This window comes from Salvelinus fontinalis, chromosome 15 (genome assembly GCF_029448725.1).
Source record: "Salvelinus fontinalis isolate EN_2023a chromosome 15, ASM2944872v1, whole genome shotgun sequence".
NCBI classification, from domain to species: Eukaryota; Metazoa; Chordata; class Actinopteri; order Salmoniformes; family Salmonidae; genus Salvelinus; species Salvelinus fontinalis.
Genome location: NC_074679.1, coordinates 31,032,687 through 31,046,877, shown reverse-complemented (window position 1 = coordinate 31,046,877; position 14,191 = coordinate 31,032,687). Strand labels below are relative to the sequence as shown.

At 46.4% G+C, this 14,191-nt stretch overlaps 1 protein-coding gene across 1 annotated transcript; it reads left to right on the top strand.

The window, feature by feature from the left end:
• The first annotated feature begins 1,014 nt into the window (after window positions 1-1,014).
• LOC129811787 (XK-related protein 6-like) lies at window positions 1,015-13,084 on the top strand. Its single transcript, XM_055863396.1, has 5 exons — window positions 1,015-1,935; window positions 2,024-2,473; window positions 6,134-6,339; window positions 6,439-6,856; window positions 6,979-13,084. The coding sequence occupies exons 1-5, from the start codon at window positions 1,733-1,735 to the stop codon at window positions 7,469-7,471; spliced, it is 1,770 nt and encodes a 589-aa protein (XP_055719371.1). The 5' UTR covers window positions 1,015-1,732; the 3' UTR covers window positions 7,472-13,084.
• The last annotated feature ends 1,107 nt before the right edge of the window (window positions 13,085-14,191 follow it).

Below are 14,191 nucleotides of genomic sequence, written 5' to 3'. Positions count from 1 at the left end.
CTGAGGAGCAGGCCGTTTACTCTGGGCACCTTTTCATCCAAGCTACTCAATACTGCCCCTGCAGCCATAATAAGTTAAAATTCAATATCAAATAGCTAAATTATCCTTTGTATGACCTTAAAACAATTACATATAGCTTAGTAGATTGCCAAGCAACAGAAGAGGGAGGAGCTCTGGAGGCTTAGAGAGGAGGAGGGGCCACAGGGGTCAGAGGTTAGACTGAACACACCCCAGGACCACAGACTGAACAGACAGGTACACACCATAAACACACATAGCAGAGCACCAATAGTCACATCAAATAAAATCACACACAATCCCACTTTTAATGGCCAGTCATTATGTTAATCTCAAGTGAGTACATCTTCCTCTCTCCCTCAGTCCAATTTAATAAAGCGTTTTGTTGGCATTATGAAATATACAAATATTGCATAAGAGTCCCTGCAGCCAATAGACTAGTATGGTTTGTATCTGATACACATTAGGAAAAACATGGAAAAATTGATTTTAGAATAAATTACAAACAATTACCTCTCCTACTCTCTCCATCTCTCTCTCTCATACTCTCTCCTTCACAGACACCAAATGACCACGCTCCTTCAGCCACACTGGGATGGTAGTCATGGCAAAAGAGATGCTAATCTCCAGTGGACACGGAAAGAGAGAGGCAGAAAGTGAGGAGGCTGGTTTGTGCTTCATCCCTCCCTCATCCCTCTCTTTTTAAATCCTTATATTTGCTCCTCCTCTACCCCTTACTCTCTCTCCCAACTCCCACCCATATCTACCTCCTCTCTCTCCCTCATTCTCTCCATCTCTTTTCCCCTCCCCTTACTCTGGCAGAGCTCACACACACACATATGTTATGGGTGATTAGGCTGGCTGAGCTGTTGGGCAGAAGCCATCTGAAGGAGAGGAGAGAGGGGGGTTGGAGAGAGTGTGTGTATAGATGTGTAGATGTTGTATCTAGACTTACCACTAGGAGGCAGAGTGTGTGTGAGTGTGTGTTGAGCTTAGCAGCGCAGAGGGCTCAAGCAGCGGGGAGGAGCGGACGGCTCATAGGCTGCTGTGGTGTGTGTGTGTGTGTGTGTGTGTGTGTGTGTGTGTGTGTGTGTGTGTGTGTGTGTGTGTGTGTGTGTGTGTGTGTGTGTGTGTGTGTGTGTGTGTGTGTGTGTGTGTGTGTTGATCAGTGGAATAAAGCGCACGGACAGACAGGCAGAGTGACAGGCGGGGGAAGGCTGAATTGTTACCACAGCTCCACATGGATGAGGATTAATTCATTGGATTTTCACACAATTACATCTCAACACACACACACACCCACACACACACACAGATCTGTTAGCTGGAAGATGCTGCATTAGTTCATAACAAGCCACTGTCTCCCTAGATGACCGTGGTGAGTCAGCCATGCAGGAGATGCAGAGGGCGAGAGAGAGAGGGGGATGAAGAGAGGCTAGAGGAGAAGAGGAACAGGAACGGATTCCACCGCTGCCGCTGGTGGCGAGGAGCACCTGGTATGAGAGGGGATAGAGCGTTTCCTAGAGAGGAGGAAGGGGAGGAGGGATGGAGAGGAGGCCGTCGTGTAGTGACAGGCTCTGATAGCTCCTCGCTCCCCGGGAGAGTCAGAGACAGAAACACAGCGGCTGAGGAGGGACAGGAGGTATTTGGAAAGTGACGTGGGATCAGAGGAGGAGGGTGTGTTTTGGTTCGGGACGAAAGGAACAGGAGTAACATGGCCGCTCAGTCTGATGGAGGGGGATGGGGAGGAACGGGGGAGGGTGTGGGGGAGGGGGTGTTTGATGGAGACACAGAGGGAGACTGTCAGCCTCTGGAATCTGCAGCCATTCACATCTGTCTCTGTTGCCACTCTGCTGTCTGCTATTGGGGCTGTCGCTCCAACTGCCTGGGAAACCTGCTGGGGGAGAACACTACTGGGTAAGTGTGTGTGTGTAGTATGATAATTTTCTCTGCAATTCTCATTTTTACCCTTTTGCCATTATTATTATGATCATTCTTATTATAGAGGGATTGGAGGGACCGGAGTTGGCAGGGGTAGCGGTTTAAGGGAGACTCGCTGCCCGCCAGAGGAGGGCCTGTGGCTGGACTGTCTCTGGCTGATCCTGGCTCTCCTCGTCTTCTTTTGGGACGTGGGAACAGACCTACTTCTCGCTGCGGACTACTACACCAGACAGGACTATCTGTGGTTTAGTCTGACACTTTTTCTTGTGCTGGTGCCGTCGATTGTGGTTCAGATCCTGAGCTTCCGCTGGTTCACCCAGGACTACAGCGGAGAGTGTCTGACAACCTGGCTGGGGACAGTGGACTGCAGCAAGGGAGGAGAGAGAGAAAAGCTAACCAGGCGAGAGCCAGCCGACCAAAGATGGATTTATCCCGGGACAGACCGGGTAAGAGTGGCCTCAGTGTGGCTGTGGCAGATCACCATACACATTCTACAGCTGGGACAGGTCTGGAGGTAAGGACAGAGCATGTCACCCTGTTCTCTCCTCCTCTACTGTCCATTCAATAGACCACATGTTCCCCTCGCCTCACACACACTTTATGTGAGTTTGCCTGCATGCATCTGTGTTTACCTCTCTTAGACAATATTTTGTATTTCACCTTTATTTAACCAGGTAAGCTAGTTGATAACAAGTTCTCATTTACAACTGCGACCTGGCCAAGATAAAGCAAATCAGTGCGACAGAAACAACAACACAGAGTTACACATGGAATAAACAAGCGTACAGTCAATAACACAATAGAAAAAAATAACATCTATATACAGTCTGTGCAAATGGCATGAGGAGGTAAGGCAATAAATAGGCCATAGAAGCAAAGTAATTACAATTTAGCAGATTAACACTGGAGTGATAGATGAGCAGATGATGATGAGCAGATGATGGTGTGTAAGTAGTGATACTGGTGTGCAAAAGAGCAGCAAAGTAAATAAAAACAATATGGGGATGAGGTAGGTAGATTGGGTGGGCTATTTACCGATGGACTATACAGCTGCAGCGATCGGTTAGCTGCTCAGATAGCTGATGTTTAACGTTAGTGAGGGAAATGTAAGTCTCCAGCTTCAGCGATTTTTGCAATTCGTTCAAGTCACTGGCAGCAGAGAACTGGAAGGAAAGGCGACCAAAGAGGTGTTGACTTTAGGGATGACCAGTGAGCATGTGCTACGGGTGGGTGTTGTTATCGTGACCAGTGAGCTGAGATAAGGCAGAGCTTTACCTAGCATAGTCTTATAGATGACCTGGAGCCAGTGGGTCTGGCGACGAATATGTAGCGAGGGCCAGCCGACTAGAGCATACAGGTCGCAGTGGTGGGTGGTATAAGACGCTTTGGTAAAAAAACAGATGGCACTGTGATAGACTGCATCCAATTTGCTGAGTAGAGTGTTGGAAGCTATTTTGTAGATGACATCGACGGAAGTCGAGGATCGGTAGGATAGTCAGTTTTACTAGGGTAAGTTTGGCGGCATGAGTGAAGGAGGCTTTGTTGTGAAATAGATAGCCGATTCTAGATTTGATTTTGGATTGGAGATGTTTGATATGAGTCTGGAAGGAGAGTTTACAGTCTAGCCAGACACCTACGTTTTTGTAGTTGTCCACGTATTCTAGGTCAGAACCGTCCAGAGTAGTGATGCTAGTCGGGCGGGTGGGTGCGGGCAGCGAACGGTTTAAAAGCATGCATTTGGTTTTGCTAGCGTTTAAGAGCAGTTGGAGGCCACAGAAGGAGTGAAGTATGGCATTGAAGCACGTTTGGAGGTTAATTAACACAGAGTCCAAAGAAGGGCCAGATGTATACAGAATGGTGTCGTCTTCTTGACACTCTAGTTTGGGTCTAGAGTGTCACCCCCTTCGAAGAGGGTGATGACCGCGGCAGCTTTCCAATCTTTAGGGATCTCGGATGAAACGAAAGAGAGGTTGAACAGACTGGTAATAGGGGTTGCAACAATGGCGGCGGATAATTTTAGAAAGAGAGGGTCCAGATTATCTAGCCCAGCTGATTTGTACGGGTCCAGGTTTTGCAGCTCTTTCAGAACATCTGCGATCTGGATTTGGGTGAAGGAGAAGCTGGGGAGGCTCGGGCAAGTAGCTGCGAGGGGTGCGGAGTTGTTGGCCGGGGTTGGGGTAGCCAGGAGGAAAGCATGGCCAGCCGTAGAGAAATGCTTATTGAAATTTTACATTATCGTGGATTTATCGGTGGTGACCGTGTCGCCTAGCCTTAGTGCAGTGGGCAGCTGGGAGGAGGTGCTCTTGTTCTCCATGGACTATACAGTGTCCCAAAAATTTGGGGAGTTAGAAGTACAGGATGCAAATTTCTGTTTGAAAAAGCTAGCCTTTGCTTTCCTAACTGACTATGTGTATTGGTTCCTGACTTCCCTGAACAGTTGCATATCGCGGGGACTATTCAATGCTATTGCAGTCCGCCACAGGATGTTTTTGTGCTGGTCAAGGGCAGTCAGGTCTGGAGTGAACCAAGGGCTATATCTGTTCTTAGTTCTACATTTTTTGAAAGGGGCATGCTTACTTAAGATGGTGAGAAGTGAATAGCTTTGTTTTTGTGTGAGTGAAAGTCTAAGATTGAAATATGTTTGTCCTATTTCAGTACATGTACAAGTGGGTAACCTGTAAGTGTGAGGTATGAAATGGAAATTAGTTTTTGCATATCCCAAGTCCCCCTGAGACACGCTTGGAGAGTGGGGTCACGGCCAAGGATCAGCCATTATTGATAGCGACCTTGGAGCAATTGGGGTTAAGTGCTTTGCTCAAGGACACCGGCAGATTTTCACCTATTCGACTCGGGATTTGAACCAGCGACCTTTTTAGTAACTGACCCAACGCTCTTTACCGGTAGGCTACCTGCCACCCACCCTCGCATGGACGCACGCACGATACACACACATACACACACACACACACACACACACACAGAGCTCTAACAGGCAACACTGAATCTACAAAAAAACTACAGTCAGTAGCATTAGCAAGGTTACTCGAACAATCCAAATGGCCATATTAGCGACAAAGGGCACATGTGCAGAACATAGGCAGAAGCTGCACTGACCTGAATAAAGCTTATTTCCCCACTGTTTGGTAAAACAGTTTTAAACTATTTGGGCTCAATCGATTTTCATATTCTCTTGCATTTGTGCTACGCCCTGACTGAACACCAATGGTCAAAGCCCCCCCAAACACACACACACACACAGACACTCTCTCTCTCCCGCTCTCTGTCAGATTAATCTTTAATAGCCTAGGTGCCTGAGGGAGATGTTGAGTGGGTTTAAGAGCGGGTGTGCGTGTGTGTGTGTGTGTGTGATGGGGGTTGGGAGGCAGCTCAGTGATTTGTAAATGAGAGTCGTCTGAGGAACGTTTGGACCGTCCATGTTTGTCTAGTAATGCACTGAGCATTCAAGTACATGGTGGGCTGGGGGCTCTGACTGACTGGATGACACCTGTATGACTGTGGTTTCTTGCATGTTTTTATAAAGGCTCACCGTGAAAATAACAACCCTGCCTCTCCCCAGTGGTGTGTGTCTGCATGTGTGCCCGTGTGTAACACTTCCCCTAATGGTGTGGCCTGTCCCAAAGAGTGGTGTATGTGTGTGGAATGGTTCAGTCTGATTGAGATAGATCACTGTGAGATGGAGCGATGGAGTAGAAGGGAGAAAAAAAGAGCTTGAACACATATAACAGTAGTGAAGGGGGGAGGGGACTGAGGGAGAGAGCGAGAGAGTGAAAGGATGGATAACAACATCAAAATTTTACGCTAATTAAACACAAATCAATAAGTTCTCTCTCTCTTTTTCCTCTGTTGTGATGTGGCATTTTTCAGGTTTCTCTGGTGAAATGTGTGTGTCTGCATGTGTGTGTTTCTAAGTGGCCAGTGAATTATTGATGTAATATGAAATTTATTCATATGATGCAGCCCAGATGGTTGTATGAGCATGACTACGCACATGCATACACACAAACACACACACCCACAGCCACAGCCTGGGGCACTCCGTAATTGATCTTATTCATTCAAACAGGTTCTATCTCTCTCTCTCTCTCTGGGCCATGATGGTGGTATTACAGGGGCCATGATGATTGACGTCTCACCTCCAACTTCTGACCCCCAGGTATATCCGTACGTTGTACCTGGGTATCCAGTCCCACCGTATGAAGGAGCTTAAGGAGGCCCAGAGGAGGTTCTACTGGGCCATGATGTTTGAGTATGCAGACGTCAACATGCTGCGGCTACTGGAGACCTTCCTGGAGTCAGCTCCTCAACTAGTACTACAGCTCTGTATTATGATACAGCAGAACCGGGCTGAGACTCTACAGTGTACGTATACACATACAGTTCACACACAGTACACATTACACACACACACTCACTCGTCAACTAGTTTACCAAGATGAGAATCAATCCCTCTCTCTCTAGGTATATCTAGTCTAGGCTCTCTTCTGTCTCTATCCTGGGTGTTGGCTTCGTACCACAAGCTCCTGCGTGACTCCAGGGACGACCAGCGCAGTCTGAGTTACCGCGGTGCCCTTCTCCACCTTCTCTGGCGCCTCTTCACCATCTCCTCCCGCGTTCTCTCTCTCGCCCTCTTCGCCTCCCTCTTCCACCTGTACTTTGGCATCTTTGTGGTGCTCCACTGGTGTGGCATGGCACTGTGGGTGGTGCATGGAGGAACAGACTTCTGTATGTCTCGCTGGGAGGAGGTGCTGTTTAACTTGGTGGTGGGCATCGTCTACATCTTCTGTTGGTTCAACGTCAAGGAGGGACACACCAGGGGACGCATGGTTGCTTACTACTCTGTGGTACTGGCTGAGAATACACTTCTCACCGGACTGTGGTATGTAGACAGACAGACACACCTATGTGTTTCATCATCTAATAGGTGTATCTATCTTAATTAGTGCAGAGACAAATGTGTGTGCGTGCATATCATAAAAGGTGCATGTGTGTGTGTTACAGGTATGTGTATCGTGACCATGCAGAAACAGACATCTACGCGGTGCCAGCATTGTGTGGTGTCTACCTGTCCTTTGCGGGTGGAGTACTGGTGATGCTTCTATACTACGGCCTTCTCCACCCCTCACACACACACCCCACCCCGGCCTCAACCTGCTGTGACGAGCTGCTGTGGGGTAACCCCCTGCCCCCCTCCGCCCCGCCAACCCCAGCCCACCTGGCCAACTCTTCCCACAGTGATGACGTCATCACAGACAGCTGTCTGCCGGTGTTCCAGGTGCGATCAGAGCCCCCCACCTCACGCCATTTCGAGGGTCCTCTGATAAAGATTGACATGCCCAGGAAACGTTACCCGGCCTGGGACGCTCACTACGTGGACAGACGGCTGCGAAGAACCATCAACCTACTGCAGTACCTGACACCTGCAGCCGCAGGCATTCGATACAGGGACAGATCTCTGCTCTATGAACTACTGCAGTACGAGTCTTCTCTCTGACACAAATATACATACACATACAGTTGAAGTCGGAAGTTTACATATACTTATTTTAGAGTCATTAAAACTCATTTTTCAACCACTCCACAAACTTCTTGTTAAACTATAGTTTTGGCAAGTCGGTTAGGACATCTACTTTGTGCATGACACAAGTAATTTTTCAAACAATTGTTTACAGACAGATTATTTCACTTATTTCACTGTATCACAATTCCAGTGGGTCAGAAGTTTACATACACAAAGTTGACTGTGCCTTTAAACACCTTGGAAAATTCCAGAAAATTATGTTATGGCTTCATAAGATTCTGATAAGAGGCTAATTGACATCATTTGAATCAATTGGAGGTGTACCTGTGGATGTATTTCAAGGCCTACCTTCAAAAATGCCTCTTTGCTTGACATCATGGGAAATCAAAAGAAATCAGCCAATACATTGTTTTCTGGTTCGTCCTTGGGAGCAATTTCCAAACGCCTGAAGGTACCACGTTCATCTGTACAAACAATAGTACGCAAGTATAAACACCATGGGACCACGCCGCCGTCATACCGCTCAGGAAGGAGACACGTTCTGTCTCCTAGAGATGAACGTACTTTGGTGCGAAAAGTGCAAATCAATCCCAGAACAACAGCAAAGGAACTTCTGAAGATTCTGGAGGAAACAGGTACAAAAGTATCTATATCCACAGTAAAACGAGTCCTATATCGACATAACCTGAAAGGCCACTCAGCAAGGAAGAAGCCACTGCTCTAAAACCGCCATAAAAAAGCCAGACTATGGTTTGCACATGGAGACAAATATCGTACTTTTTGGAGAAATTTCCTCTGGTCTGATGAAACAAAAATAAAACTGTTTGGCCATAATGACCATCGTTATGTTTGGAGGAAAAAGGGGGAGGCTTGCAAGCCGAAGAACACCATCCAAACCGTGAAGCACGGGGGTGGCAGCATCATGTTTGGGGGTGCTTTGATGCAGGAGGGACTGGTGTACTTCACAAAATAGATGGCATCATGAGGGAGGAAATTATGTGGATATATTGAAGCAACATCTCAAGACAACAGTCAGGAAGTTAAAGCTTGGTCGCAAATGGGTCTTCCAAATGGACAATGACCCCAAGCATAATTCCAAAGTTGTGGCAAAATGGCTTAAGGACAACAAAGTCAAGGTATTGGAGTGACTCAGTTACACCAGCTCTGTCAGGAGGAAGGTGCCAAAATTCACCCAACTTATGGTGGGAAGCTTGTGGAAGGCTACCCGAAACTTTTGACCCAAGTTAAACAATTTAAAGGCAATCCCACTGGGAATGTGATGAAAGAAATAAAAGCTGAAATAAATCATTCTCTCTACTATTATTCTGACATTTCACATTCTTAAAATAAAGTAGTGATCCTAACTGACCTAAAACAGGGAATTTTTACTAGAATTAAATGTTAGGAATTGTGAAAACTGAGTTTAAATGTATTTGGCTAAGGTGTATGTAAACTTCCGACTTCAACTGTATGTACAGTGGGGAGAACCAGTATTTGATACACTGCCGATTTTGCATGTTTTCCTACTTACAAAGCATGTAGAGGTCTGTAATCCAGAAAATCACATTGTATGATTTTTAAGTAATTAATTTGCATTTTATTGCATGACTGATACATCAGAAAATCAGATATTTGGTACAGAAACCTTTGTTTGCAATTACAGAGATCATACGTTTCCTGTAGTTCTTGACCAGGTTTGCACACACTGCAGCAGGGATTTTGGCCCACTCCTCCATACAGACCTTCTCCAGATCCTTCAGGTTTCGGGGCTGTCGCTGGGCAATACGGACTTTCAGCTCCCTCCAAAGATTTTCTATTGGGTTCAGGTCTGGAGACTGGCTAGGCCACTCCAGGACCTTGAGATGCTTCTTACGGAGCCACTCCTTAGTTGCCCTGGCTGTGTGTTTCGGGTCGTTGTCATGCTGGAAGACCCAGCCACGACCCATCTTCAATGCTCTTACTGAGGGAAGGAGGTTGTTGGCCAAGATCTCGCGATACATGGCCCCATCCATCCTCCCCTCAATACGGTGCAGTCGTCCTGTCCCCTTTGCAGAAAAGCATCCCCAAAGAATGATGTTTCCACCTCCATGCTTCACGGTTGGGATGGTGTTCTTGGGGTTGTACTCATCCTTCTTCTTCCTCCAAACACGGCGAGTGGAGTTTAGACCAAAAAGCTCTATTTTTGTCTCATCAGACCACATGACCTTCTCCCATTCCTCCTCTGGATCATCCAGATGGTCATTGGCAAACTTCAGATGGGCCTGGACATGCGCTGGCTTGAGCAGGGGGACCTTGCATGCGCTGCAGGATTTTAATCCATGACGGCGTAGTGTGTTACTAATGGATTTCTTAGAGACTGTGGTCCCAGCTCTCTTCAGGTCATTGACCAGGTCCTGCCGTGTAGTTCTGGGCTGATCCCTCACCTTCCTCATGATCATTGATGCCCCACGAGGTGAGATCTTGCATGGAGCCCCAGACCGAAGGTGATTGACCGTCATCTTCAACTTCTTCCATTTTCTAATAATTGCGCCAACAGTTGTTGCCTTCTCACCAAGCTGCTTGCCTATTGTCCTATAGCCCATCCCAGCCTTGTGCAGGTCTACAATTTTATCCCTGATGTCCTTACACAGCTCTCTGGTCTTGGCCATTGTGGAGAGGATGGAGTCTGTTTGATTGAGTGTGTGGATAGGTGTCTTTTATACAGGTAACAAGTTCAAACAAATGCAGTTAATGCAGGTAATGAGTGGAGAACAGGAGGGCTTCTTAAAGAAAAACTAACAGGTCTGTGAGAGCCGGAATTCTTACTGGTTGGTAGGTGATCAAATACTTATGTCATGCAATAAAATGGAAATTAATTACTTAAAAATCATACAATGTGATTTTCTCGATTTTTGTTTTAGATTCCGTCTCTCACAGTTGAAGTGTACCTATGATAAAAAGTACAGACCTCTAAATGCTTTGTAAGTAGGAAAACCCACAAAATCGGCAGTGTATCAAATACTTGTTCTCCCCACTGTATATATATACTGTATATATATATATAAATATATATATATATATATATGCAAAAAAATGGTCCATTAAAACACATGTAGCCGATTTGAAATGGCTAGCTAGTCAGTGGTGCGTACTTGTAGCGTTCGGTGACATCACCTGCTCTGAGACCTAAACTGAACAGAAATATAAACGCAACGTTACAGTACAGTACATATAAGGGAATCAGTCAACTGAAATAAATTAATTTAGGCCCTAATCTATAGATTTTACATGACTGGGACTAAAGATCTGCATCTGTTGTTCACAGATACCTTTTAAAAAAAGCTAGAGGCATGGATCAGAAAACCAGCCAGTGTTTAGTGTGCCTACCATTTGCCTCACGCAGCGCGACACATCTCCTTCGCATAGAGTTAACCGGGCTGTTGATTGTGGCCTGTGGAATGTTGTCCCACTCCTCTTCAATGGCTGTGCGATGTTGCTGGATATTGGCGGGAAATGGAACACGCAGTCGTAGACGTCGATCCAGAGCATCCCAAACATGCTTAATGGGTGACATTTTCAGCTTCCAGGAATTGTGTACAGATCCTTGCGACATGGGGCTGTGCATTATCATCGTGAAATATGAGGTGATGGCGGCGGATTAATGGCACGACAATGGGCCTCAGGATTTCTTTACGATATCTCTGAGCATTCAAATTACCATCGATAAAATGCAATTGTGTTCGTTGTCCATAGCTTATGCCTGCCCATACCATAACCACACCACCACCATGGGGCACTCTGTTCATTGACGTCAGCAAACCACTCACCCTCATGGCGCCATACTGTCTGCCATCTGCCCGGTACAGTTGAAATCAGGATTCACGCGTGAAGAGCACACTTCTCCAGCATGCCAGTGGCCATTGAAGGTGAGCATTTGCCCACTGAAGACGGTTACGATGCCAAACTGCAGTCAGGTCAAGACCCTGGTGAGGACAACGAGCACGCAGATGAGTTTCCCTGAGACGGATTCTGACAGTCTGTGCAGAAATTCTTCGGTTGTGAAAACCCACAGTTTCATCAGCTGTCCGGGTGGCTGGTCTCAGACAATTCCGTAGGTGAAGAAGCCCGATGTGGAGGTCCTAGGCTGGCGTGGTTACACATGGTCTGTGTTGTGTGACAAAACTGCACATTTTAGAGTGGCCTTTTATTGTTCCCAGCACAAGGTACACCTGTGTAATGATCATGCTATTTAATCCGCTTCTTGATATGCCACACCTGCCAGGTGGATGGATTATCTAATACAACGTGCCATTAGCTAACACAACGTGCCATTGGAACACAGGAGGGATGGTTGCTGATAATGGGCCTCTGTACGCCTATGTAGATATTCCATTCAAAAATCTGCAGTTTCCAGCAACAAAAGTAATTTACAACATTAACAATGTATTTCTGATCAATTTGATGTTATTTTAATGGACAAAAAATTGCTTCTCTTTCAAAAACAAGGACATTTCTAAGTGACCCCAAAATTTTGAACGGTAGTGAATATATAAACAGCTGCTTGAAAGCGGTCTGCTAGCTGTGTGTTTATATTCTCTTCAGTTTGGCTAACTGTTTGGCTAACACTGAGTGTACAAAACATTCCTAAAATTGAGTTGCCTCCCCTTTTGCCCTCAGAACAGCCTCAATTTGTCAGGACTTGGACTCTACAAGGTGTGGACAGTGTTCCACAGGGATGCCCTCCCATGTTGACTCCGATGCTTACCACAGTTGGTGTCAAGTTGGCTGGATGTCCTTTGGGTGGTGGACCATCCTTGATACACACGGGAAACTGTTGGTTGTGAAAAACACAGCAGCGTTGCAGTTCTTGACACACTCAAACTGGTGCGCCTGGCACCTACTACCATACCCCGTTTAAAGGCACTTAAATATTTTGTCTTGCCCATTCACCCTCTGAATGGTACACATACACACTCCATGTCTCAATTGACTCAAGGTTTAAAAAGTCCTTCTTCAACCTGTCTCCTCCTCTTCATCTACACTGATTTAAGTGGATTTAACCAGTGACATCATTAAGGGATCATAGCTTTCACCTGGTCAGTATATGTTTTGGAAAGATGTTCTGTACTCAGTGTATATTTCAATGTACAGAGATTTGTGTGTACTATGTGTGTTGTGACTGAGCTGTGAGTCCAGTAGTCTGTTATGTTTGCTTGTTTGTCTGTTCAGAAGGGCACAACATTACAGAACTTTAAGATAGAAATGTATTGTGTAGAACAGATATGATTGTCTGTCATGTAGTTAAGGGATATGTCGTGCTCTTTCTGATAACCTCATCTCTGAGGTTGTCATGGTAACAGAGACCTTTACCTAAATACACCTGACAATCCCTCCACCAATCAACACTAAGCCTTCCACTGATCAACTTCCTATGGTGCAAATACAGAATATACAGTATGTTAATATATATGTGAAATTCATTTGTTAACTTAATTTTGGTGCAAATGTATATGAATATGTATTAACTTATTTGTGGACAAATATATATGAATTTCATATGGTGCAAATATATATTAACTTAATTTATTAAAGCAATAATACACTTGAGGGTACGCGTTTTGAGTCACAAGTGGACTCAGCATTCTACATTTGACTTCTAACCTCTCTCTGTTTCTGTTCTGGGTCTAAGGTAACAGAAGGGTCTCATTTTGTGGCCAAAATCTGAGACGCAATTAGTTCAGAGATGAGGCAGCTTCACATCAAAATCTACTTTATACAGTACCAGTCAAAACTTTGGACACACCTACTCATTCCAGGGTTTTTCTTTATTTGTACTATTTTCTACATTGTAGAGTAATAGTGAAGACATCAACATTAATAAATACTACATCTGGAATCATGTAGCAACCCAAAAAGGGTTTAACAAATAAAAATATATTTTATATTTGACATTCTTCAAAGTAGCCACCCTTTGGCTATCAGGAGGTGGGCAGGTTCCTGAGGTGTTACTGTCAGGATCGGCCGGGGGAGTGGGCGGATTTTCTACCTTGGGCGGAGAATTCCCTCCGCCACTCCTCTACTGACGTCACTCCTTTCCAATGGGTTTTGGGGTATCAGCCGGCCCTGGACCCTTGGCATCCGAGCCAGACCGAGTTCCCTGCGGTGGACAAGTGGTTTCGGCTCGCTGAGGAGATCTGGAATGCTGCGCACACTCGTCTCCAGTGCGCACTGCATCGGCACCAGGAGCAGGCCGACCGCCACCGCAGTGAGGCGCCTGTTTTCTCCCCAGGTGACCGGGTCTGGCTCTCCACCCGGAGCCTGCCCCTCAGCCTGCCCTGCCCAATGCTGAGCCCTCGGTTGGTGGGGCCGTGTAAAGTCATGAGGAGGGTTAATGAGGTAAGGTACCATTTACAACTCCCTGTTGATTACCGCATTAACCCAACCTTTCATATGTCTCTCCTCAGGCCAGTGGTGCCTGGTACCCTCGCTGAGACTGGACCCAGTGACGCCCCGCCTTCGCCTCTGGACATTGAGGGAGGTCCAGCGTACTTGGTCCGTGAGGTCCTGGATTCGAGGCGTTGCCAGTACCTCATCGACTGGGAGGGGTATGGCCCAGAGGAGCGGTGCTGGGTTCCTGCAGTGGACATCCTGGATAATTCACTGACCAGGGATCGACCCGCACCGTGTCCCTGTGGTCGTCCTCGAGGCCGGTGT

Coding starts and splice junctions, on each gene's coding strand:
- LOC129811787 (XM_055863396.1), top strand. CDS start 1,733: ATGGCCGCTCAGTCTGATGGAGGGGGATGGGGAGGAACGGGGGAGGGT. Junction 2,474..6,133: donor CAGCTGGGACAGGTCTGGAG/GTAAGGACAGAG, acceptor TCTGACCCCCAG/GTATATCCGTACGTTGTACC. Junction 6,340..6,438: donor CCGGGCTGAGACTCTACAGT/GTACGTATACAC, acceptor CTCTCTCTCTAG/GTATATCTAGTCTAGGCTCT.